This window comes from Daktulosphaira vitifoliae, unplaced genomic scaffold (assembly GCF_025091365.1).
Source record: "Daktulosphaira vitifoliae isolate Bord-2020 unplaced genomic scaffold, ASM2509136v1 Scaffold_1, whole genome shotgun sequence".
In the NCBI taxonomy this organism is placed as follows: domain Eukaryota; kingdom Metazoa; phylum Arthropoda; class Insecta; order Hemiptera; family Phylloxeridae; genus Daktulosphaira; species Daktulosphaira vitifoliae.
Genome location: NW_026099572.1, coordinates 26688709 through 26715191, shown reverse-complemented (window position 1 = coordinate 26715191; position 26483 = coordinate 26688709). Strand labels below are relative to the sequence as shown.

Genomic DNA, 26483 nt, shown 5'->3' with positions numbered 1-26483 from the left:
AAAAACTATTAACCTATTAAAAATGAGACTATTTGAATAAATAAATATTATAATAAGTAATTAATGTTATGTATACAATGTTCTCGAAAATTAAATTATTTTTTTTACAACGATAATATAATAATAGTATTATTATTACACAAAGTAATACAGTATTATATACAATTAAGTAACTACATTTTTAAAGTCCTTTTCGTTTCACAATTTTGTTATTCAGCCGAATGGATTTTACCTGCAAAGTAAAATTTTTAATTTAAATTTCAATCTGTATAATAAGTTTAAATATTGTGAATATTAAAATTTTAGTCTATTCTTTTCCAAAAATAAATGTAAATTTAATTTTTTAATTTTATTGTTAATACAGAATTTAGCAGTTCTTTTAGTATAATAATTAAAATGGTATTTGTTTATTTAAAAAAGCTTTATAATACATTAATTTAATTAAATACAAAAAACATTTGTCACATAAAATAGTTTTTTCCAAATAATTTTTAGTAAGTTGGGATTGATGAATTTAGATGAATACTATAATTTTAAAATCTTAGTAAAATTTTTTTATTTTTTTCACTAGTGTAAAAACATCTATGAGCAATTAAAAATAATGAGGTGCCTTTTTTGTGTTATTGGTCTTTGTTTAAAACGGTTACTAGGGTTGCAAATTAATCAAATTACTTAATACCAAAGCTTAAGTTGTTTGCTAACTTATTTTAAGGACATTAATGCATTATCAGGATTATGATGTTTGAATAATGGACTGCGAAGTTCCACTTATACCTTTCAAATCAAATACGCTTATGTTTCTATCGATTTAAATACATTTACCGAATATTCTATATAATTCAGAGTTGTTAAAAATCCTGTTTATTCTGTTAGTAAATAGTTTTAAATGCCCTATAAGACCAATGTAAATTTTGAAATTTTCGATATTTCAAATAAACAGTGTGCTTTGTACGAGGCAGTTAGACCGCAGGACGGCTAGCTGTGCGGTGCACTAGATTCCCGTCTTGCCTTAAGCCTATAAGCAATCGCTATAAAACGACTGAGAGTAATCATCTGGATGATGCTAACTAATTACACATCTAATAAATGACGCGTTGTCAATAATAGCAATTAACAGCATTTGTGAAATCGAAAAAATCAAGATTAGAATTGCTTAACATTGTTTTTTAAATCTATCATTTTCAAGTATGTAAATCATATACCCTGTACAGATTAAAATTTTATTTCTTTTTGAACCATGGTAAATATCAAGTTATTTGTAAGAAAAATATATTTCTAAGAGTAAATTTCAAGAATATCTTTCAAAAGTTAAAGGAATATATAAAGTTATATGGGAAAATTATTTTTTATTATTAAATGTTAGATGGTTTAAATAAATNTGTCAGATTAAATCTAGACTGAACCCAACTATGCAATGTCTCCACTATGCCGCGACCCCACTGTGCTACCGTTTTTTTTTAATATAATTTTTATTGAGTTAATATAGTTTTTAGTTATAGACGAGAAGGGCGCGTAATTTTATTTATGCGAATCATTTTATGGTAGAAATAAAGCATTGTTTAACACTACCTCGCTCCTCGTCTTTTTCTAATGTTTAAATGATAATATCTGAAAAATATATATTACAGAACTAGTAATCGACTTTTCAACATTTTTTTTTAGACCATTCTCTATTTAATAGTGAAAAAATAATTATAGGTTCTCATTTATCTTTCAAAAGTTACCCCTAAAATCTATTTTTTGAAATAATTATTTCCTATAGTGAATTTAATATTTTCTGTGGTCAATACAAATAAATAAAATTTTGATTTGTACATTTTTATACTATTCTTATGAAATTATACAATAAGTATGTAATGTATTGTTATTAATTACCAATACATTACAAGTGAAATAAAATATAATCTTGAATATTATTTAACTTCACAAAATATGTAATTTTAAACCTCTCTGTAGTACTATTTATAAAAATTACGATAAATATATATATTTAAATTTCATAATTTAATTTCATACATGTAAATAAAGTTATCCGTGTGTCACAACTCACCCAAATACGGGCAAAATAAATGCACCATTCAATAAAAAAAATTTTAAATATATTTCTTGATTTATTAGTTATTAATAACTTTTCAAATTAACCTTTTATTACTTATAGGAATGACGTTATTTCAGTATTTTTTGGGAGGTATGATTATTTTAGTTGACTACCTTACTAAATTTTCGAGAAAATGATGGGTTGATAGCCATTTCTAGAGAAATACTTCGGTAGTTATAACGATTTCTAATTGTAGACTGGATGAAAAGCGCTTGTATAGCTATTTATATCATTAGACATTTCTTGACTGTACTCCTCCTCTCATCAGTTATAAAAGTATAAATAACATCCGAAGTTGTTATCGATCCGTCATTCTCTTAAGTTTTTATTATTTAAATTATTTTAAATATGTATGTTACCATTAATAAAAATAAAATTGACACCTTCAATATGTTGTAAGAGATGATGCTAAAAAGTAAATAATCACTGATAAATCAAGAAATATATATAAAACAAAACTGAATTTTTATTCACTATTGTATTCATTTTGTGAGTAATTGAGTAGTTTATAATAAATCAATCATTTTGTATACTCACTCTTGTGATAGAGTTTATGAAAATAATCATTTACTTCTTGCATGACTAACCAAAGTTATTTCATCAATAGTTCTTATTGAAACTTTAATTTTATGTATTATTTAAAGTTATAAATAATTTTAATTTATTATGCATATGTTAGAATTGCTTATGAACTTCAATCGTACAATAGTCTTTTGTATTACCTACCTTTAAATATTATCCATATTTTTGTAGCATAATTGATGCCCAAATAATTCTTGTATTAAAGTAATTGTTATCTGAAATTCAAGAATAATTTTTTATGTATTTGTAGTATTTCAATTTAAAAGTGTAGTTGAAAGTATGTTAACAGGTTTAAATACTTATGAGAACTGAAACGCGAGATTTTGAAAAAGAATTGCTGCTACACAATTCCTTGTTATATTCCACTTTAAATTTTAAAAACTATATAAATTGGATTATAACTGAAAAAACTTCGCTTTTTATACTTTATAGATCTTTTAATTCAATTTTATACAGAACGTTATTATACTTAGAATTATGTTACAGTTACTGCCGAAATTCAACAAAACTTGAATTTCATATATTACCATATTAGGAGTAACATAAAAAAAAAACCCTTGATAAATAAGTACACTGCCGCCTTTAATTCTTCAGTAGAAGAGTTTTACAGTAATAAATTTTGCAATACGACAAATTGAGGGATATACATTTTTGTTATTTTTTAGAATAACATTGCAGTTTAATAATCAATATACGCATGAGGTCTAATGTAAATTGGTTTATAACTTATAAGTGCTACATAAAGTTAAAAAAAAACTAACTCAACGTTGACAATATGGACTATGTAAATTCATTTATGCAATAAATATACATTGTTTAAGAAAAAAAAATACCTAATCAATAGTTATTGTAAGCTAAATATTAAGTCTTATTTGTTAAAAAATATTCATTTTAATAAAAATAGTATGGAAGATCTGTCTTTTATAGGCTTTCTGCCAGTAATCACCAAAAAATATTTACATTAAGTAAAAATAAATAGTTATACAAATATATGTTATTGTAGAAATTATAATAAACTATATATATATATATATATATATATATAAAAAAATGTTCAAGATGAAGAAAATCGTTATATGTTTAATTTATTTTTCTCTTGTATGTAGGATTCTATGCCTAAAAAATTTGAACGCTTGGAAAATGTTTAATATGCTTTACTATTTATACTGAATACAATTTTATTTAATTTTTGGTGAACAATTAATGTTTTAATTAATTTTCTTTAATAAGTTGATAATAGTCCAATAAAACTTTTCTTCTTAAATATTTGATATATAAATAAAAACTTTGATTATATCTTATAAAAGTGATTAGTATCAATCACTTTAAATCATGTTCCAATATATTCGATTGTTGGTTCAATTCCAACATCTTTCATGTGTCTAAAGCACAATGAAGTGATTAATTTGGTTTACTCAATACTTGTTCAGAAAATTTCTTGGCTGCAGCTTGATCGTAAAATAGTATGACGTGCAATAGGTTATACCCCTTAAACATAAAATGACTTTTTGGCAGAAAAAAAATTCGAAAACGCTCAATGATGGTGTCTATAATTAAAAGCTGTTTACATTTTACTGCATACAGTTGTAAATTGATATTTAAAGTATAAAACGTAATAATAGGTTGTACTTTGTTCACATATTTTGAGTACTACTATTGATTATAAATACTAGTAGTATTTATAATCAATGGAACTACTTACAGTGCACTGTTGTTTTTAAAATTAAAAAAATATAAATTAGACATTTATTGTATATTTTGCTTAATTTATTAAGCTGAATTGATATTTTCAAGATCTTCTAAATGTGTTTGTAAAACAACTTTTATTGAATTGAATAATTAAAATTTCTACATAATCCTTTGCATGGCGAAATTAGTAATTAGTAATAACTGATAAATAAAGTAGATTTATATAATGTTGAAACATCAAAGAATCATAGAAAACACATAGCTATTAATACATAGCGTTGCATGGTTATTGCATTATATTTTGTATGATATAATGTACACAAATAACACGTCATTAAAATTGTTTGTTTATCACTTATATTTAATTCCATAAACATGTTTGCCGCCTTACTCAGAAGAGCAATTTAAATTTTACTTTTTCCAATTATCAACAAGTATTAACATTGGTTTGAATGCTAGTTAACCTAATATGCAATTAACAATTGACCTTTCTTCTTGACAGCATATAGATGCAAGTATAATGCATTACCAATTTTTCTGACTACAGCTCTTACAATACTCGATACTCAATTAGCCAATGATCCCAAAGCTGAAAGTGTAGCAAAACTAAAATGAGTAGTAGTACACCACCAAATTAAAGTATAAAAAGGCGATTCATACCGATATACGTTTAGTCTATATCAATATGTCACATAATGTATTAAAAGAAATCATACGCCCAAACAAAACATAAAAAATAAAATGCAACTCATAAAAATGTCGATAAATCGTTAAATTTTCTGTGTACATTTACGTTACCGCTGTTAAAGTTTTCTCAAGAATAACATGTTGAAATAGAAAAAATGGAAAAGCATAGAAAGTCATTGTTTCATCACTTGAAAAAAGCCCGTCCTACAGTATATGTGATCTAATTACATCTTTAGCATCTCAATCTGAAGAAAATAATAAGATGCAGATCTTGAGACGGAAAGTTTATTAAAAAATGAACTTAATACATCGTCAATTGTCGATGAGCCTAAAAGTTCGTTTTTCCACAGCATGCAGCAAGAATATTTTTCAAAATTGCTGTTAAAAACGTACTCGATTAAAATATGATATAGTTTAAAATATGTGAAATATTATGATTTTATATTGTGATTAAAATAACCGATGATTTTATAAATATTCAAGTCGAGAAGTTAGTACAACGGCCACTAAGTTATGGACTTTTATTTAAAAGTAAACCTGCATTTAGAACATTAAATATAATTGATTTATCAGATAATAAAAATTTACTACTTTACACTGATGCACATTTAGGTCGAAATGGAAAATCGAAAACTAGTGTAGGCTATAAATATGTCATCAGTACCTTATTTTCTCACATAACAGACTGTAGTGTGTTGATCTACAAAATTTTAAATAAAAGATCTGAGCAATACGTGTATTGAAACGACCCCTATGAACTTAGTTTGATTAGAACTTTTATACGTCACAAGAAGCACTGGAAATACAGACATGGGATCGAAATATTGTGAATAGACGAAGAGTTATGAGAACTAGGTGTAGTATCATGCATGAATAAAGTAGTAGACAAAGTAGCAGATGAATATATGCAGGCTAGAAAAATATTTTTTAGAATAAGAGTTGTATCGTACGGCAAAGATGACTTGTGGCAAGCGAAATTTGTAGACATGAAAAATATTCAACAAAAACTAAGAATTTTACATTTTACATTTATTTTAAAGATAATCGATGTTTTTAGAAAATATGAGTGTAGAAAAAATTTACTATCTATAGATTATACAAATGATAAGGGGTTTAATAACAAATTACAATAATACAAAACATAGGAACAATTTCTACCAGGTACAATAGACTTGTCTTTGCCGCATATCAACTTGTGTTGCTCCAACAATTAACTACATCGAATGATGTAGCCATGATTTTGGACTTTTTGTTTACAAACAAGCTTTGAAAAATCGGAAATGTATGAGTAATGTGATTTTTTAGAGTAACTAATATATAATAAATCTAAATGATCTTGATCGGCGACTCTTAGTGTATGTAAAACGTTTCATTTCGATATGACAAATGAACTTTCATCCTAACCTACAGACAATTTTTTATGTAATAATAGTTAATAATTGTTTATAATTAAATATTTTACTATTATTTTTGTTTACTAAACCAATTCAAAATTTCTGGTATTAACACGGGAAAAAAGTATTTTCTTTTGTAATATTGCAAAAAGTAACATAAAACAAAAGAGCAATAATAACTGTTGAAATTTTTTGTTCAATGGCAGTAAAATAAGAAGGGATTAGTAGAAATAGTTTCCCTCATAACATACCCTTTTTGAACATTTTATAAAATTACCATTATACAAGTATATAATATTTTGTAAATTTTATATATGATAATTCAAGTATCATTTTTGAAGAACAGATCCACCCTTAATAAATCGTACTTTCTTCTATTTGGGGCTAGACTCGAAGTCCTTGGAATGGTGATTGGAGAATTTAAGAAAGATTAAGAATCAATGACTGGGGATATTTCCTTTCTCTTTGCCCGGATCGACTTTTTCTCGACAACACCATCTTCACCCTCAGAGACCATTGGCCAGCTTACCACCTTTGCAGGTGGAGTTTTACTCTTAAGTTTTGAGAACTGGATGAATCTTACTATGACGATGGGTGAGGAGACCGGGTCTTCTCCGAATAAAATTCTATTCTTGGTACTCTACCGCTTATTCAACCACTTGAAAGGAGAGGCTTATATTGCGGCTGTCCTGCATATCTGTAGATTGTTCTTCCATCTGCAATCTGACAACGCGCCTGACTCCCCTTAAGAGGGAACTTGCGACGTTTCGTAGACTGTAGAGTCTGATCATGCTGTAATTACAGCGTAGTGGAATACGAGTTCAACCCAACCAAAAATCGGTTTAAGAGTTTTGTTTTTAAATTAAAATAACTGGAAAAATATGCCAATTGTGATTTTGTTTTCTTATGAAATTTTAGTGGTGTTTACAGTCATTAGAATAGACCTAAATGAATTACTTACCTTCTGGTTTCATCATTGAGTTATAATTTGATGATTAAAAAAACCTACTCCAAAATATCTGCTATAATAATAGCAGATTAAATTTAATAGTATTTAAATATCACATATAAGACTATTTTTTAATAGCATGTTTTATAATAAACGTTTTATGTAGTTAAAAAAAGGAGAAAAATTTATCGGTCATAATTTTAATTCATGTAATTATTGTTTATATTTTTAGTGATAATTATGTTTTTTATAATTTAAGTCAATAGTATCTAAGAGGTAAAGATATGTAAAAAAGGAGAGGAGAATATCAGCGACCACCGGAGGTGCTGTTACTTTTTGACGTATTTTTGTATAATTATTTGTTCTTGAGTTAAAAGCTATTTTTTTATAAACCTTTTTTATCTTAAGTTTAATTGTGTATATGACGATTTATTTTGTTTTAATTATTTCGGGAAACATTATCTTCGTTAATTTATTTGATCTATTTTATGAGAATACAATTTATTATTATCTATTAAATTGAGTTTTTCTGAGGAGTTAATTTTAGTGTAAAAGTATACCGAAGTATATGACATTTTATGACAAAATTTTTTTAAGAATAGAGATAAAAATGTCTATTTTGTAAAATTGTTTATATTTTTTATTATTAATGATAAATAATGAAGATATATGCTATGGATGTTAAATTATCTCAACAAAATGATAATTGGTCCAAAACATATAAGCGTTGTCTGTTAGATCTGGAGACACTATATATGGTTGATTGGAGCTACACATATATAACATTTTTAGTAAGTAAGGAAATAGGTAACTTGTTACAAAAAATGAGAATAATAGAAACCAGTTTACTTACTTATATACAAGCATATATATAGACTGTCTCCAGATCTAACAGACAACGCTTATATGTTTTGAACCAATTATCATTTTGTTGAGATTATTTAAAAAAATAATTATTGACTACATACTTTTCAGACTACGTTCATAGAATATATTTTTATTATATATCATTAATAAGAAAAAAGTATAAACAAATTTTTATTTTTAAATTTTTCAAAATAGACATTTTTATCTCTGCTCTTAAAAAAATTATTGATACCGGTAATAATTTGAGAACAAGTACTTATTAAGTTAAAAGTTTTTTAATACATAGAGTAAGTATGGGACGTAGATGGGTGCAGCTCGTACTGGTGTATATGCACTCCTCCCGCGTTCTATACCTAATTTATGTGTTAAATAGCTTATAACATATTGAGTAATTGTTACATCAACATTTTTTAAGAGAAAAGCTAAAAATTGCAATTTTAAAATTTCGAAAAAAATTAAAAATAATATATTTTTCTTATTAGTGATAAATAATAAAAAAATATGCTTTGAATGTAACGCAAAAGATATTAATTATTAAAAAAATGTCAACAAAATGTTAGCAAGCTAAAAGTTATGAATTTTATAAATTAAATCTGAGAAACCTATATAATTTTATTTACACTTTATGTATAATAAATAAACTTAATGTATTTATTTGATATGCATTGATATTATCTGATAGTAATTATATAGCTTATAATTAAATGTAAAATGTTTACTTTCGTGCTATATTTAATATAATACTTATTTGTTATAATTATCTTATGTTCGTCTCAAATCATATAGTTAAAAATTTTGAATTTCGTTGAAAAATTGTTAAGATAGCTATTTATGTTTTTGATTAACTCGTAGTTAAATATTTATAGCGAAGTTAAACGATGTGAAAGAAGGTTACTCACGTACAGCACTTAACCCAAAGAATTAGTAAATTTTCAAGACCTGTGGGGATTTAACATAAAACTAACGATTACGACCACTTGCCGTTTTATAACTTTGTGTCTGAAGTTCAGGAACTAACCGTGTGCTTACGTGTTATCCTTATAACTTGAATAATTTCTAGGCTAACATAATTTTTAGCCGAAAAACAATCAATTTAAATCGATGAATATTCAAATATAACACATAAAACGTAATGTAAATATGAAAAATAGAAATTTTATGAAATGTTAATAGTATTCATTGTTGAGAGTTTATGCTAACTGCATTAAAATAAGTGAAATAAATTTTTAAAATATACGTAAAATGATTAGTCTTAAACATTTAATATGTCATTAAATGGGTTACGAGGTTTGCCACAAACTTATAATGTTTCAACATTAACATACTTCGATATTATAAAATAATATTTTATAACATTGCAGCATAATATACTGCAAATAGTGCAAATAATACGAATACCTTGTTACAATACGCTCTTGTGATACTATAATGTTAAGCAAAAAAAAAGACCATGATGTGTTGGGATTTCAAATGTCGGAATAATATCCGTCTTGGTTGTTGTAATCTCTGGTATGAGATATTCGGAGTACCTAATATTCGTAGCAATAGCCGCTGTGTGCAATGTCAAAGTTTATAAATGTCGGAGCATTTTCAGTTTGAAACAAAGATGTTTTCCCTTATTAAATAATAAATACATTTTGAAACTTTATGCCTAGTTGTATCGATATTCTTGAACAATATAATAGATAAGTAAAGCAAAAGTAATACATAAATTTATATATATATATATATATAAAAATAAAAGAGTATCACAAATTTAGTAACTTTTTAAACTAATACTATAGATACAAGTACGAAATAATATTAATTTTTACCTTATTATGTGTTAAAGTTCACAAATATAATACCATGCAAATCAATCGATAATTTATTTGCACTTATCAATCAGCTTTTGTCAAAAATGAATAAACTCTTATAACAAAAAAAAACAATGTTTTGTCATATCAATAAAAAATAAAATGCTTAAATTTTAAATTAGATTATGTTAAAATTGAATCAATGTCAAATCCTTTAACCGATACACTTTTTCAATAATTTTCTGTATTTATTTGATAAATCTTGTAGCATGACTTTAAGAGGTCTCAAAGTGAGTATCTCAAGTAAGGGGTTTTCAAATAAAGTTCTTCTTTTTTATACATTTTGATAAATTTTTTCAGAACTAATTCTTAATGTTGATACTATTATAATAAAAAAAATTCTTGTGAGGTACGCCAAATTATCATTTAACCAACTTTTTGCTAATTGTGCTACTGAGTATGAAAAAAAATTAACAAACATTTTACGTATGAAAACTAATGTTCTTGCGTCATTTTCGGAATAATTATGCTGTAAAATTACATTATTATTAAATCATATAGTAGTCACAATAAATAAAGGTAATTTGATTTCATAAAAAATAGTAATTTTTGATTTTAGTCTTCCAATAGAATGTTGATAAATAGAGGCAAATTGGATCAAATAACATTCAACTTTTTGCAACACACTTAGATTATACTTTTTTTTAAATTAAAAGAGCACTTAATACAAATGTAAGATATATTCGACTTAAAAAAATACTATTCATTTGTTGAAATACAATTTTTGATTTAAAAAATGTTGAATATCCCAGTTTGTTCTATGTTGGAGGAATACATTTTTACAAATTTATTTTACTATATAGGTTTGGAAAGTAATTAATTTACATTTGGAGTTTTGTTGTTTTGAATTTCAAACATTATGTCTTTTAGTTTATTGGAGACAAATAATAAAAAATATGCTTTTAACGTAGTTTAAAACTGTAAAAATTGTTAAAAATAGGAAGGCACAATATTTGCTGGATATAAAGTTATTAAATATGTCAGAACATGGTGTCCTACCATGTTCTGATCCTTTATAATGTATTTTCTATAAATTTATTCATAATAATGGTATGTATAAGTAGTATTATTGAATTTTTTTCGGGTAAACCTAAATATAAATAAGGGTTTTAAGTTTTTAGCGGTTTTTAAAATATTGATTTTAGTTTTGATAGGTTTTATGGGTATTTATCTGTTTAGATGTGATCTAGTTCGAGGCCTTGGTTTAAATAGTTTTGTATTTTGTACATCAATGTCCTTTTTTAACCTACGGCGTCGCAAGATCCCAGATGTTACAAATCACATCTATTAAAATTTGCAATAAATAGATGTTGGCGTAAATAACCCTTGAAAACTTTTCTTTTAAAGTGAGTTACAAAGAAACGTTAATGCAATTTTAATACTTTTTTAACTTAGTGTCAAATTATAATGAACCTTTTTGCTATAGATCTCTCCTAAATTTTCTGTCCTTATCGATTTATGTATGAATTGTTTTTCAGTTATTATGAATTCTAATGGCTATTTATTTTAAAATCAATAAACAATTATTAATAGAACAATTTTACAAAACCTACATAATAAGCTATTATCATTAAATTATGTAAGAAACTTAAAACGGCTATAAATTTAACATTGCAATGATTCATGTAAAGAACCACTTATATGTAAAAAATTAAATATTTGATATCCATAGATTCAGAAAAAAATACTACATGGCAAGTAACAATTAATTTATTATTAATCAATCGCGTTTAAGTATTAACAATAATATTGATTTACTAGCATGCCTAGTAAACTATATTAGTTGTAAATTAAATTTATTGAAATCTTGTATCGATGTTTTTAAAATTCATTATAAAACATGTTTTTAGGTGAGTACTAAAAATGTTAGTACAAAATAATTAGTATGTATATCATATTGTAAATAAATGTTCTAACTTGACACATAAAAGCTTGGCACACTTACAAGTTGCTGATTCGGTGATAGTATTAAGATATTAGCTGAATTTAGTATAAACAAAATAATTCGTTCCCCATCGAGAGCATTAAATAAAATTTGTAGCAATTTTTAGTCATAGAGTATTTTTAAATACAACTAACATTTCTATAGGAATTTCGCTCTAGATTATCCATTTCGAAATGCTTGATTACAGCAGCTAATCCAGATGTTACTTCCTCGTGAAAAAATTAAGATCCGTTTAGTTCTTTGGGAGCAGTTATATAATTAACCAAAAAAAAAAACTTAATCATTCACTATTTATAATCATTTTTGAAGGAGCTCTAGGTCCGCCATAAAGAATGAATGAAGTAAAAACGAAAGAAACCGTGAAAATAAAAAAATGAGCTGTAGTGCAGAACGGTGTAAATATTGATGTATAAAAGTGCGTTGTTTAAAATATATTCATAATATAAAAAGCGTGGTGAGCCATTTTTGAGTGAACGGCGGAGCAGTTAAGCAAAGGTTCAATGTTTAAACGAGGTAGGAAAATTTTTGGAGGTCAACTAAGAAAAGCACAATAGTTATATAAAAGGTCTTGGTGGAAGCAAACGCTATCCACAAGACTTAAGCAACAGATTCTACGACAACAGATCAATTCAAGTGGACCGCTTGCCGACCCGTCCCAAGTTAGGTGTATTGTTCTGACCTATACATTGTTAGAGCTTTTTGTTACTTATTTTGTGAGGGTAATTTTTTTTTTACGTGATAATACTCTATTGTATGCGAATAATGATAATAATAGAACAGAAAAATCCACCAACAAATTGCAAAAAGAGGTCATTTAATAGGACGTTTTTCATTTAACGAAAATTGATTTTTATCTTACTGCCGTTATGGTCGATCTGACCTTTTCATAATAAATAAAATCGAACACCTTTAACACCGGTTGCCGTCACATAGTGTTTATAAATCACTGTTTAATTTAAATTCAAAGACTGTAAGAACCTACCCCTTTCGCCTTTTTTTAATGTCTTTTCCCTCGCTATTCTTTAGGAAATCCATTTCAATCTTTTAAGAACGTTGAAGTGTTTAATTGCCTGTAAATACAAAAAATAAATAAATACCACCCGAGTAAACAATCTTCACTTAAATTTATTCAATTGATTAATCAGGCAACATTTTTAATATTTTATTATTCTTTATAATGTTCAGATTAAAATATCTAATAGTTTAATACTCGTTTTATTTAACACAAACATTTTATTTTTCAACAAATATTTATTAAAAAAATAGTTATTTATTAACAGAAACGATTAAAAAGCATTTAAAATTTTATAATTAATTAAAGATATATTTTAATTGGAATAATAATTATTGTAAGACATAATACTTATCAGCATAAAATCTTTTTGAAATACTCAATTCAAGCTTAGTTTAAAAATGTATTCTCAGTTGTAAAATTAATTTTATCTAACATTATTTATTACTCATGTTATTGTATAAAATATTCTATTGAAATTTAATTTATTTTCAATTATGTTCCACTTTAATTTTAAAAAAACTTTAATACTATGTTTCAGAATGTTGCCAGCCTATTATACGTTAAATGACCAAGAAAAAGATTTTATATGTTCGCAAAATGATGCTAATGGTATGCACTCATGTTTTGATTTGCCTCCCACTCGACACGACTTGCTTATTTGTAATGCCACAGCTAATATGGCACTGACTAATGGATCGTGTGTCAATTGGAATCATTACTATACAGAATGCAAATCACAGGGTGAGAATCCATTCCAGGGAACAATATCATTTGATAACATTGGCCTGGCTTGGGTTGCAATATTTGTCGTGAGTATTCTATAAAAATGATAAACCTTTCCTGATTTGGGAAATATATTAACAAAAGAATAGACACTATAAACAAAGAAAATGACTAAACTTTGACTCAAAATTGTGGTACGAGATTAGTTAACGTGTTAGCGGTGGACGAGGTAGATTATTTTGATATCAGTTCTCTAGTCACAGTGTATATTAGAGTCACCACTACAATCGGTAATCATTCGATTAGATCAAGTTGTGTCATATAATACAATTGATGTCGTACTTTACTCCAATCATAACGCCGTGTTGTTGACGCCGTCGTCTATGGGGCTGCCTTGAATTCTGAATACATCTCCGAGGAGATCCTCCATATCATTTTCCAAATTGTTTGATTCCCTAAATCAACATTACATGACCTGTCGTCAACGTTGAATGTAAAAAGAAAAAAATATAGTGTACACCATTGGAATGTTTAGTAGCGTTTTTTTCAATTACTACAATGATCGTTGTGTAACGTAGTGTGGCTCCTTAGAGGTTAAGTTGACTATTTGAACTCATTCAAACAAATCGCACGAGTATAATAAAATATAAGTAATATACTCTACTTTTTAAAATTCAATCTTAAAGATATTCTGTAAAAGTAGTAGACTATAATAAATAAAATAGAATTGAGTAATACATTAGTAAGTTATACTTTTATTTTTTGTTTTGAATTAGTGTGTAGTAGTTTTGACAACAAAAACGACACATCTTTAATATTTTACTCTGTACTTATAATATAACTCGTCTTGGAACTTTTATATAAATGTAGAATTCTGAAAACTAAAATTATTCGAAGAGACAATGTGTAAATTCTTTAGAAGTTGCACCGACTAAAAAGTATAGTAAAAAAAAAAACGCAAAAAATTACGTTAAAAAGATTTCATATTGTTTATCTATTGTATCTAAACAAAATATATACAGAATGGTTCACGATGTTTTGACAGTTATAATAAATTTTAATTTACTCAATTTTTTTGCTTTACTTTTTTACTAAATTATTATTATACTTTAAGACTATTAAATTGTAAAAAAGAAAATCAATGGTAGCAATTTTTTTTAGAATATTTATAGTTTGTCAAGATTTAAATATTTTTATGATTTTTTCACGTTATCAAAAGCTAGAAAAGTTATCAAAAGTAAGAAAATGATAGAAGTAAAGCATATTTTCACATTAAATATAATTTACGGTTATCGAATTTTGATTTTAATTTATGATATTTATTTAAAATTATTATTGTTTGATTAATCATCTATAATTAAAAGTATAATAATTTTCTTAAAGATGTTACATACCAATACGAAAAGTACGAGTTTTCTTGTCTTTTTCTCAATGCATATCAGGTAAAATAGTTTCATAATACTCTGTGAACTTCAAGTATTTAAAAGCAACTGAAATCTAACTTTATAAATGTATATATTTATGTAAATTAGTTGAAAAACTTTTCTAATACTCTGCTTCAAATTAAATACAAAAGGATTTTAATTAATCCTTTAATTTATGGATATGAGAAATCTTTTCTTGATAAATACTTCTTATTGAAGTATTGGTTATTTTATTATTTCTCATTCAAAATTTTAATCATTGTATTTTCTAAAAAATAATTCATGATGAGTTTAATAATTAAATATTGAAAATTAATTAAAATATTTTGCAAACTGTTCTTAATTTAAATTCTTGTGTTAAACATACAAAATTTATAGAGACTTCCGAATATAGTCTAATTGTATTTTGTTTGGGCAGGTAGCAACGATTATAGTCGATATCGCAACCGTACCACTAACCCATATTAAATATTAAAACTCGAGTGGCTTTATAAGACATCATTTAAAATTAGTTATTAAAAAGCGAAATTTTCTGTAAATGAATACGCTTTAATATTGAAAATTTTGTGACTATGTAAATAGAACGTTTTCATTTTACTCAAAGTTCTATTACGTTATAAGTTTTTTTTTTTGAAAATTTTATGCAAAACATTTAAATAGGTTAATTGTTATTAAATATCGAGTAATACAGCAATATTAAGTGTGATTATAATTATTATTATATTAAAATGTAAATATACCTATCAAATGTAAAATGTATTCAAGTCTAAAAAATATAATAAAAGATACCTACTTTTCGTAAAAATTTAAATAGAACAAATTGTTTTCATAATTCGGTTGAAATTTGATTTACTATGTAAATCTAAAGCCATAACACATGATTACTTTATATAATACAATAAAAACTCTTTTGAAAATCGCAGTAAAACATAACAATGTTTAGATAAAAGATAAATAATAAAAAACCAGCACAGGGGGGTCGCGGCACAGTGGTGACGTAGCATAGTTTTATCAAGTATAATGATATCTGACAGTTATTAAAATCACTATAAAAAAAAAACGTTTCGATGCAAATCTTTAGATAGTGTTTAATTTTAAAAAATTGGTGGATTATTCCAAAAGCTACATGATCTGCTATTTTCTTATTAATATCCTGAATGAAAAAGGGATAATTAAAAAATATTATTTCTCATGAAAAAATTGTGTTAATCCATACACTTTTCAATAAGTTATAGTATTATAAAGTTAAAAATGTAAAAAATAAAATAAAGAATTTTCTCACGAAAATAGCATTTGGTAGCCATTTTCACCACGAAGACAAGTCCAGAGGTCAAATTTTTTTTTGTTCATAATAAAGTATATTACATTATCTTTAATTTAAGATATATATTAAAGTGTCAGATTTTCCGGAACATTTTCAAAAGTCAAGTTGAAAAAGTTCTACTTTCTATATGCATTTTTATGTTTTGAACCTCCCCTGTATTAAGGGAAATGGTCCGATTTTAAAAAAAAGTATGTCGAATGAATGAAAGAAATATATACATTATATATATAATGAAAGAAGTATATACATTTTATTTCTTATAAAAAAATTGTATTGATCCATACATTTTTCAAAAAGTTATAACATTTTAAAGTTAAAAATGTAAAATACAAAATCGAGAATTTTCACACAAAAATAGCATTCCGGGGCCATTTTCACCGTGAAGATAAAATAAAGTCCGAATTTTTTTTTTTCCATAATAAAGTATATTACATTAACTTTAATTTAAGATATATATAAAAGTGTCAGACCTTCCGGAACACTTTCCAAAAGTTAAGTTAATTTTTTGTGAAAAAGTTGTGATTTTAAATCCCCCCTGTGGGCTGGTAAAGGGTTAAATTAAAAAAAAAAATATACGAAATAATAAGTAATGACATCAAGCATCTATAAAAAAAAAATTATATTGATTTGTTCATTTTTGAAAAAGTTGTCAGTTTTAAGTAAAAAAAATTGAAAATATTTCGAAAATTAGCGATTTTTAAATTTGTAATTTTTTTGGAGTTTTCCTCCATTTACGGGGAACGAGGGAATTTTTTTCAATTTTTGAAGGTAATGTCTTCGACTAGATACGATTTGTGATCTTTTGACGTATCATTGAAAGAAATCGGTTCGGTGAGAGCTGAGAAAAAGTGGCAGCAGACATAAAAAAAAAACACATCATAGTAAAATTAATACCTTCTCAACTTCGCATCGAAGTTAAAATACTCGATTAAAAGTATTAAAGTTAAAAAAATATATATCAAACTTTTAATTAACATTATAAAAGTTAATCAATATTTGGTTTCGTGGTAAAAATACACTTAATACACTGAAGAAAGTAACAATAATATAAGGGTTCCTACATAATAGAAGATAATAAATAATTAAAATTGTTAACTTTATAATAATTATTAGTTTAAAAATCAAAATATTTTAATGATAGAAGAAATATAATAAACTTATAAATAACTATAATAATGTTAGCAATAAATCGTATTCATATATCAAAATTATTTACTTTATATTTGTAAATGATTTAAAATAATTCTTTAAATTGATTTGTTCCAACTTTAATTATCGAAACTAAATTAAAAAAAAACTGTAGCACAGTGGGGTCGCGGCATAGTGGAGACATTGCATAGTAGGGTCCAGTATAGATTTAATCTGACAGTGATTAAAATCACTATCATAAGAAACGCTTCGATGCAAATCTGTAGATAGTGTTTAATTTTAAAAAATTGATGGATAATTGCAAAAGCAACATCAACTTCTATTAAAATAAAATACAAAACCCATAATTATCATACAAAAATAGTATATTTTTCAATATGGTAGCCATTTGCGTATAGAAGATAGATCGTCGGGACAAATTTTTTTTTTTCATTTTGTAGTACATAAAATAAGCTTTAATTTTATATATGTTTAAAGGACGCAGTATTTCCGGAACATTTTCAAAAATTAAGTTGAAAAAGTTATTTTTTGTAAAAAAGTTACTATTTTAAATCCTCCCAGTGAGCAGAATAAGTGTTAGATTTTCAAAAAAAATTATATCAAATGAAAGGGAAATATCTAAGGTTTCAATACAAAAAAATATTATTTTTATTTGTTCATTTTTGAAAAAGTTATGGCAGTTTTAAGTACAAAAAACATCCCGATAAAATGTAATTTTTATCGCAAACATTACATTTTTTTTTAAATTTTCGACAGCCATTTGCACATAGAAGATAAGATGTCGGGACAAATTTTTTTTTTTCATTTGATAGTATATAACATAACCTTTGATTTGATATATGTTTAAAGGACGCAGTATTTCCGGAACATTTTCAAAAGTTCAGTTGAAAAAGATCTATGTTTTTTACAATATTTTAAGTTTTGAACGCCCCCTATATAAGGGGAAATTGTCCAATTTTAATAAAAAGTATGTCAAATGAAAGATGTACTTATAATGTATTTAGAAAAAAAAAATTTGTGCTGATATATACATTTTTCAAAAAGTTATAGCATTTTTAAGTTGAAAATTTAAAATCGAAAATCGAAAATTTTAACACAAAAATAGTGTTTTTTTAACTACGGCAGCCGTTTAAATGTAGAAAAAAAAGTGTCGGGACAAATTTTTTTTTTTCATTTTGTAGTACATAAAATAAGCTTTAATTTGATATATGTTTAAAGGACGCAGTCTTTCCGGAACATTTTCAAAAATTAAGTTGAAAAAATTAATTTTTGTAAAAAAGTTGCCATTTTAAATCCCCCCCAATGAGCAGGTTAAGTGATAGATTTTCAAAAAAATGATATCAAATGAAAGGTAAATATCTAAGGTTTTAGTATAAAAAAAAATTATGTTGATTTGTTGATTTTTCAAAAAGTTATGGAAGTTTTAAGAAAAAAAAGTGAAAAAATTTCGAAAATTAGCGATTTTTAAATTTGTAATTTTTTTGGATATTTCCCCCATTTGCGGGGAACGAGGGAATTTTTTTCAATTTTTAAGGGTAATGTCTTCAACTAGATACGATTTGTGATCTTTTGACGTATTTTTGAAAGAAATCGGTCCAGTGAGAGCTGAGAAAAAGTGGCAACAGACATAAAAAAAAAAAAAAACACATCATAGTAAAATTAATACCTTCTCCGCTTCGCATCGAAGCTAAAAGTAAATTAACATTAACATTCAGTATAGCAATAATTTTGTGTTGAAAATAGTTTTTATAGTTATTAATATGCAAACTGTATTGATTTTAAAATTTCTGTTTCGAGAAACCATGACATTTTTGAAAATTTAGCAACATTTTTCTTTTAATAGTTTTATCTAAATCATTTTAAATTCAAAAAGAAAAAAAACTTAATTCGTAATTTTAACTGTTTTCTATAAAAAATTCTACTACATTTGGTTTTATCATTACATAAATGTTTAATCGAAGAATTTAACAGATAATTATTGTCTGGTAATGTTCACATTGAATAATTAATAATAAGCTTATGTCAAACGTCGATCTTTTACATATTATAAATAATTTCAATTACTCTAAAATATATCTTAACAAAAACAAGTACAAATTTATAATTAATAAACGGTAGCACAGTGGGGTCGCGGCATAGTGGAGACATTGCATAGTAGGGTCCAGTATAGATTTAATCTGACAGTGATTAAAATCACTATCATAAGAAACGCTTCGATGCAAATCTGTAGATAGTGTTTAATTTTAAAAAATTGATGGATAATTGCAAAAGCAACATCAACTTCTATTAAAATAAAATACAAAACCCATAATTATCATACAAAAATAGTATATTTTTCAATATGGTAGCCATTTGCGTATAGAAGATAGATCGTCGAAATAATAAGTAATGACATCAAGCATCTATAAAAAAAAAATTATATTGATTTGTTCATTTTTGAAAAAGTTGTCAGTTTTAAGAAAAAAAAGTGAAAAAATTTCGAAAATTAGCGATTTTTAAATTTGTAATTTTTTTGGATATTTCCCCCATTTGCGGGGAACGAGAGAATTTTTTCCAATTTTTAAGGGTAATGTTTTCAACTAGATACGATTTGTGATCTTTTGACGTATTTTTGAAAGAAATCGGTCCAGTGAGAGCTGAGAAAAAGTGGTAACAGAAAAAAAAAAAAAAAAAAAACACATCATAGTAAAACCAATACCTTCTCCGCTTCGCATCGAAGCTAATAAAGAGAATAATACTTTTATTGCTAAAATTTGTTTTAGTTATGAGAGATAGTATTTTTCTAATGTTTTTCAATTGAAACATTATTCCTAATCAACTATATTATAGTTCTAGAAAAAAAATGTTTATAAAATACAAACTTTATGTAAATTGTTTTATTGTGAAATAAGAGTTGATCACTTGTGGCTAATATTATTCAAATTTATTGTTATAAATAATTTAACAAAATTCATGCCAGTGATTGTAACTGGAAGTATCTATGTATTAGTTCATAAAGTGTTTCTTCGAATAAAATCTCACCGACCCTTAAATAAAGTATTTGGCAAATATCCAGAATCCAAAAGGTAATTAATGATCACTTGGGAATTCACTGTAAAAAAATGATGTAGAACATTTTAAAATTGTTAATGCTGAATTATATGCAGAGCGATAAATTTTGGGTAAGACATTTATTTAGTCAGAAACTATTGAAAAATATTAGAGAATAATTATTTAGTTCAAAAAGCTACACAATAAGGGATAAAACCCTTATAATAAAATTTTTTTTTTTAAGGAATTCGTACTTTTGACTTAATAATGTGATAGGCAAAAAAATTACAAACTATTTTGTTCTTATAATCAAAGTCACTATCGCTCATTGTTGGTCATCGGTGTGTTCACTTTTTATTGATAAATATCATAAAAATATGGTCAATTGAAACATTTATTTCTGTCTCCGGTATTACAAAAACTAAATTAATGATGAATTTTTGCTTTAAATACAAATGTTTTAACTAATACGCCAACAATCGATCGAATAAAAAAAATAGTTAAAAAAGTTAAGATATGAGTTCTATTAAAAAATACAACTCAATTTTAGATATTTTATAATGCCTGAAGGGATGAAAAAAAATGATTTGGCTATATATTATTATAGTATTTTTGACTTAAATAATTCTTCTTTTTTTTTTTCAAAAAACGAGAGACTTACCCGAAATTGATCACATTGTAGAGGATTTTTAATACATGTTTATACATTCATCCATCTAGAAATTATGTATTCATTTAAACATTCTACAATTATAATGTTTTGTTTGTATTTCAGGTTATAAGTTTGGAAGGTTGGGTGGATATAATGTATTATGTTCAAGACGCTCATTCGTTTTGGGATTGGATATACTTTGTACTGCTAATCGTGGTAAGTATTCGTATTGACTGTAATGTTATAAGACAAGCCTCGCATAAATCTTTAAACAGTACTATTAATTTAATAATAAAAATAACGCGTCAAATGAACATCTAAACTTTTCAAGATAATTTTGAATGAATGAATACAGAAGTTAAAAGTTTTTTGTTTGCATAATTGTATTTTTTTAAACTAAAAGTATAAAATGTTATTTTCGATCAAAACCACCAACTCAATTAGTTTAATTATTTTCTTTGTTACAATGATAAAAGAGTTTCCAGTGTCTATTTGAATTATAAAAAAAAATATTCTAAAAAATCAAAATGATGTAAAAATGAATTATACTAAGTTTTTTAAAAGAAAAGTTTAGTTCATTGTAACAATACATTTGTCGACCTCTAAAATAAAGAAAAAAATACATGCAGTACGATTTTTTGTTTACTTAATAAAGTTCTTTTATAGTCGTACAATTTGAAAACATTGTTTCTGAAAAAAACATGAGTTCAAAAACTTTATTAAAAAAAAAGTGAAATGCGAATATCCGATTATATTCACATTTCATTCTAGACTTACCAACGTGATCATTTACAAGATATAGTTAAAGATTGTTTGATTATTTATGGAATCTATTACCTCATGTTTAATATCAAAACTTCCATGATACTGAAAAGTTATAAAAGCTAAACAAAATTAACATTTGCATATTATGGAAATTACTAATTGGTTATTAAACATATATTAGTACACTGCTAAGCATTGAAGATTTATTAGATATAAACGAAATAATTGATGATCGTTAGTTAAAACGAAAAATGAAAACAGATAGTTAATTACGGAAGTGTGAGTTAAAATATAAATCTATATTAAGTACAATAGAAGAGTGATTTTAAATTGATCTTTACTTTAAGTTTAATTATTACTATCAATGTGTATTTATCAATAAATATGAATCAATTGTACATCTAATGTAATACCCATTAACGTCTAATAAAATATTAAGTAAAATAATCTTTGAAACTTCCTCCCGCATAGGATTAAAATGTCAATAACTTTTGAAAAACTGGTCTAAAAGTTGTTTTCGACCAGTCATTTTCGTATTTAGTTCATTATCTGTTTAATAAACTATTTAATTATGTATATTGCCAGTTAAAACAATTAAGTTGACATCCTTTAAGGTAAAAGAGATAAACATAAATAATACTTTATTATTGATAAATTAAGAACTTCTTTATCTAAAAGAAACAAAAAAAAACCTTCATGTGTTATTTATATTTTGATTATATAAGTGATTCGTGATAAATGAATTAATCTGTATAGAAATCAAACTTTGAAATTTTTCCAGTCGTAAGAATTTGTAATTTATGTTCTTTTTAGTGATGGGCATTTTCCATTATTTTAAACTATCGAATTGTTCTTATACAATCGATTAGTTTATTTTTAGCATAAACGATCGAATAGTTTAAAAACTATTCGATTAGTTCTACCTAAAATTTTTATTCAGTACACTTAATTATCATAAAAAGATAATTAACGAGTACTTAAAATAAATTATTATACAATTAATAATAGAAAAAATTATGGGCATTTTCAAATATTTTAAACTATTGATTATAAACTATTCAAATTGTGTTTATACAACCGAATAGTTTATTTTTAGCATAAACTATGGAATATTTTAAAAACTATTTTTATAGACTATCGAATAGATTAAGAACTATTCGATATTTCCCATCATTTGTTCTTTTGATAAACATTGTAACTCGCATTGAAGTCTAAAACGGTATTTTAAAGTCCAATCGTAATATTACAGAAAAGTAATTTGTTCAATATAGTTTAGAGTTGTTATTAAGATCAAAACTCGTTGACAGAAACACTAGTATTGCAAAAGTCATCTTTTTTAATAATAAACAAACCTTAAAACCCTACGTAATTATGTAAAGTAGAAGAACTATTTTATTTGCAGTGGGTAAATTTTTATCACGAATACTTTAAAAGAAAAATATATGAATTATGTGTCAGTTTTGTTAATATTAATATGTACATCTACTAATTTTTACAATTCTATTTAAAATCCAATTTTCTAAACTCCTGACCTATTATGGGAAAACTTGTATACATTTAATTAAGTTGCAGGTATATATATCGTATATAAGTTCATTGTGAGAAATAATTTAGTCGGCGTCGACGTTTCAAAACATTGTGCAAGTTTAGTGAAAACATGTTGACTACTCGACTTTTGTCCTTTCTCTCTAAGCTTAGAATTGCAATTCATATGACTGAAGGCTGAAATTTGTTGTACGAATAATACACATATAGATTATGAATTTATACCGTTAAATTGTCCATTAAATTGAGTAAAAATGTCTCATCTATTCCCATTGATTTATATTTTATATTGTAAAAAAAGCACATTATTTTGGTGTACAACAATTTATTTATCATCATTCAGTTATAAGTATATTCTTTATTAATTATTTTCTTAAATGCATATTTAAAAACATGTATTTATTTATTCTTTGTTATTGAAATGTTTTGGTTGTTATTTGTACTAAAAAACTTATAATAGTAAATGTTTTTATCTACATTTATTTTACTGAATGTTTCAACTAATATAATCTTTAATGTTAACTTGTAATTTTTTATGTGGTTATCTGTATTACTTTTTTAATACATACTAGGAAAGCTAAAATTAATTTTACAAATGCTAATGTTATAAAATCATTTGTTTTGGTAAGTACCATATCTTTTATCATTCAATTTATAATGGAAGTAATTAAATATTGTAGTGAGAACCTTTTAAAACTGACCGTTGCCTCGAACATGTAATTAATAATGCTTTCGTAGTAAAGTTGTACTTATTTCAACAAATGAGGAGAAATGTTCTCATGCATAGAACCACATGTAAGAAATAGGGTAATTCATTTGTAATGCTTTGTTGATTTCGTCGACTTAGTGGTAATCTGTCTATGAGTCTTACTGTTTTCTAGATTTAATTTATGTAATATATTACCATACACAAATATTCCATAGTTAATATAATTTATTTTTATTCAAATAAAACAATTGAAAATATTGTAAGTAATAAGTTAAATTTTTTCCAGAGAAAAAATTAAAAAAAAATTAGTGATATATTTGGATTTGTAGTTAATGCAATTTTTTAATTAAAAAAACATGTATCAACTATTGATTTAATTTAAAAAATTTCAATTTTGATACGAAGCTGAGAAGGCATTGATTTTACTATGTGTTTATTATTATTATTTTTTTTTTAGTATTTCACTTTTTCTCGGCTCTCACCAAACCGATTTCTTTGAACAATACTTCAAAAGATCACAAATCGTATCTAGTCGAAGACATTACCCTCAAAAATTGAAAACAATTTCCCTTATTCCTCGTNGATCACAAATTGTATCTAGTCGAAGACATTACCCTTCAAAATTGAAAAAATTTCCCTCGTTCCCCGTAAATGGGGGAAACCTCCAAAAAAATTACAAATTTAAAAATCGCTAATTTTCGAAATTTTTTCAATTTTTTTTACTAAAAACTGCCGTAACTTTTTCAAAAATGAACATATCAATATAATTTTTTTTTATATAGATGCTTGATGTCTTTACTTATCATTTGGTATATTTTTTTTGTAAATTTGACCCTTTATCTGCTCACAGGGGGGGATTTAAAATGACCTCTGGACTTGTGAAAATGGCTACCGAATGCTATTTTTGTGTGAAAATTCTCGATTTTATTTTTTACATTTTTAACTTTATAATGCTATAACTTATTGAAAAGTGTATGGATCAACACAATTTTTTTATGAAAAATAATATTTTTTTATAATCCCTTTTTCATTCGACATACTTTATCTTAATCAGGATATTAATAAAGAACTAGCAGATCATGTAGCTTTTAGAATAATATACCAACTTTTTAAAATTAAACACTATCTAAAGATTTGCATTGAAGCGTTTTATTTTGATAGTGATTTTAATCGCTGTCAGATATCATTATACTTGACCCAACTATGCCACGTCACCACTGTGCCACGACCCCCCTGTGCTGGGTTTTTTTTTCTTAAATCTGCCATAATGTATGGATCAATACATTTTTTTTTTATAGATACTTTAGGTAATTACTTATCATTTTTATATTTTTTTTTATAACTCCGACCCTTTGCTTGACGACAGGATGGATTCAAAATAATAACTTTTTCACAATAAATTAAACTTTATAAGTGTTTTAGGTTTTATATGATAATAGTTATTTATTAGTAGTGACAATAATTTATTAATTTTCTAATTCTATTGTGTTTGTTACTACCAATCTATAATATTCCACATTTTTTAATAACATGTTGCTATATAAATAATTTCTAAAAAAAAATATTTTTAGTTTCACATGAATTTAACAATACATTTTTTAATTATAATCAAATTTTATAATATGCTCAATTGAATATTTATTTTGTAACAATTTTTTTATTGGTTTTGTTAGTTAAAGTAAATAATTAATATTAATTAAGTTCTGAATATTTAAATTGTAGAATCTTTTTAAACAACAAAAATTACTTAGAAATTATTATTATGTATTCTATTTATATGTTCTTTTACAAAAAAAAATATATTGAACTTTTCTGATAAATTTTTCAGTAAATAATAATAATAAACTTTCTGACTGCATATTATACTTCACAATACTATTTTTTAATTCTCATAAAATTTTCTATTTAATAAATATTCATACTCGTTTTTAACTAATTAGTAATAATATCAAAAATTAGCGGTAATGTAAAAATCTAATTGCAAAGTTGAAATCAGTGCTAAAATTGCTCAAAAAAGTAAATTTTTGACTGATGAAAATTCTTTTATTATTAACAACAAATATTTATCTAAAAAGTTTTG

At 25.1% G+C, this 26483-nt stretch overlaps 1 protein-coding gene across 2 annotated transcripts in view; it reads left to right on the top strand.

Moving 5' to 3' along the window:
• The window catches only part of LOC126894670 (voltage-dependent T-type calcium channel subunit alpha-1G-like), an 88413-nt gene that overhangs the window by 6797 nt on the left and 55133 nt on the right, over window positions 1–26483 (top strand). For both annotated transcript variants that reach the window (XM_050665848.1, XM_050665849.1), the window contains exons 2-3: window positions 13621–13891; window positions 21508–21600. In XM_050665848.1, coding sequence (XP_050521805.1) covers window positions 13621–13891; window positions 21508–21600 — 364 coding nt within the window. The remainder of the gene's footprint in view (window positions 1–13620; window positions 13892–21507; window positions 21601–26483) is intronic.